At 51.0% G+C, this 1,836-nt stretch overlaps 1 protein-coding gene across 1 annotated transcript in view; it reads left to right on the forward strand.

Annotated features, from left to right (window-relative positions):
* Positions 1-1,087, forward strand: part of MGLL (monoglyceride lipase) — a 51,889-nt gene extending 50,802 nt beyond the window's left edge. Inside the window, 2 exon segments of the mRNA XM_010186945.1 lie at positions 1-60; positions 962-1,087. The exon segment at positions 1-60 is cut by the window's left edge and continues 30 nt beyond it. Of these exon segments, the coding sequence (XP_010185247.1) occupies positions 1-60; positions 962-1,087 (186 nt within the window).
* The last annotated feature ends 749 nt before the right edge of the window (positions 1,088-1,836 follow it).

Consider the following 1,836-nt stretch of genomic DNA (forward strand, 5'->3'; position numbering starts at 1 on the left):
GACATCAGAGGGTCTTATTTGCTGATGGACACCGTGCAGAGTCAGGACAAAACGCTCAAGGTCTTCTTGGTTTCTTGGTTTTTAGGTTGTTATCCTGTTGGTCGAGCATGAGTGACCGGGATGGGTAGGCAGCCTGCTGAGGGCTGATGCCCTGGTGACACCCAGCAGGTTACAGCCCCTTTCACCAGGTGAAACCACAGCGTGGTGGCCTTTCACCGGCTGCATTCGGGCTGTGGGCATGGGGTGGTCTCAAGACCTGACCTGGGGGTGGCTGTGGACCTAAAAGGTCTCTTGGACATGAAGCAGCTTGGAGTAGAGTGAGGCTCATGAGCAGATCAAGTGCTGACCCCAAAAGCTCTCCTGAACACCACCAACTGTGCGAGCACCGACCTTACCTCGTGCCCCAGCAGGTAAAGGTACAGGGGGCCCTTCCCAAAGCATGGCCCAACAAAAGCCACTTCACATCTGCTAATTTCGAGAGAGCCACGGTTGATTAACCAATTGTTAGCACATGAGTGAGCCTGAAAGAGAGACAGGAGACCAAGGGAAAGCTTTTGTCATTAGAAAAATAACTGGACACTCTGGGCATAAAAGGAGTAAAATTGCACAAGGCACGATGGGAACACCCCCCATTGTCCTTTAGAGTCCAAGGGCATGATAAGCATTTCCTTCTCCTTGGTGGGATAAGCAGCAAGAAGCGTACGGAGCAGGGACATGGTTGTGTTCCTAAAGGGCATCAGGGTGCTCGGGTAACCAAGCTGCAATGCCAGCGCTTTTCTGCTCATGCCAATGGCATCTCATTGATTTCATAACCTGCCACAAATAGGGAAAAAAAACCTGACAAGGTGTGGGCAGGACGTGTTGGACCTGTGGGTGTTGACGAGAGGGGACTGAAGGCTGCTCTGTTCATGCAGATTTGGGTTTTTCTCTGTGCTAATCTCCACTCTCTCCCTGGTTGCAGGTGTATGAGGAAGCCTATCATGCCCTCCACAAAGAGCTGCCCGAGGTCTCTACCTCTGTCTTCACAGAAATCCTGGCGTGGATTGGCCAGAAGGTCTCGGCAGCTGGGGAAACCAGCCATACTTAAAAGCAATTGTTTTTGCAGCTCTTACTGGGGTTTTCTGGGAATATATGCTTTTCTTAATAGCAGCCTCTCTGAAAATGATCTAATGTGGAGAGGAGAAGATCTAACTCTTGGGATATTTTATCGTGAAGGGAGGGTGGGGGGAGAGGCACAGGGTGGGGAGGAACCGGCAGCTGCTGCTGCCAAACCTTCCCAGGTTGGGTGATTTTACTGAAATGCCCCTCACCCACCAAACTGCCCCCATGACTTCCCCTTCTCTGCTTTTGCTGGGCTGACAGGGGCACATTTATACTGCAATAATTTTTGGTATGTTCAAGAAGTCAGTATCTTCCAGTTCACGGCCTTGGTTCCGGGTGCGTACAGTCCCTTCCCTGTCCCCACCATCCAGCACCTTAAAAGCCCTTGGTCCTTCAGAGGAGAGCAGTAACAAAGGTGCTGAGTAATGAGGAGAGGCTAAAGATTCAGCTGGCATCTCCCTGAAAGCAAAAGGCAGGTTTTCCAGGTCGGAGCCCTTTGGAGACTGCCGGTATCAGTGGGCCAGGCCAGGGAAAAGCATAGAGAGCCTCCCCCCCCACCCTGCACGTGCTCGGGGAACTTGTCATTTTCTTTAATTTTAATTTGCTTTAATTTTCATCATCCGAGCAAGATCCCAGAGGGGAGAGGCAGAATGTGGAGTCAAACCCACTGAGCACATTCAAAAACCATGCTTTTCCCAATGCCAAACCTCATCTCCTCTGCAAAATGAACTGTTC

Source organism: Mesitornis unicolor, unplaced genomic scaffold (genome assembly GCF_000695765.1).
Source record: "Mesitornis unicolor isolate BGI_N332 unplaced genomic scaffold, ASM69576v1 scaffold25346, whole genome shotgun sequence".
Taxonomy (NCBI): Eukaryota; Metazoa; Chordata; class Aves; order Mesitornithiformes; family Mesitornithidae; genus Mesitornis; species Mesitornis unicolor.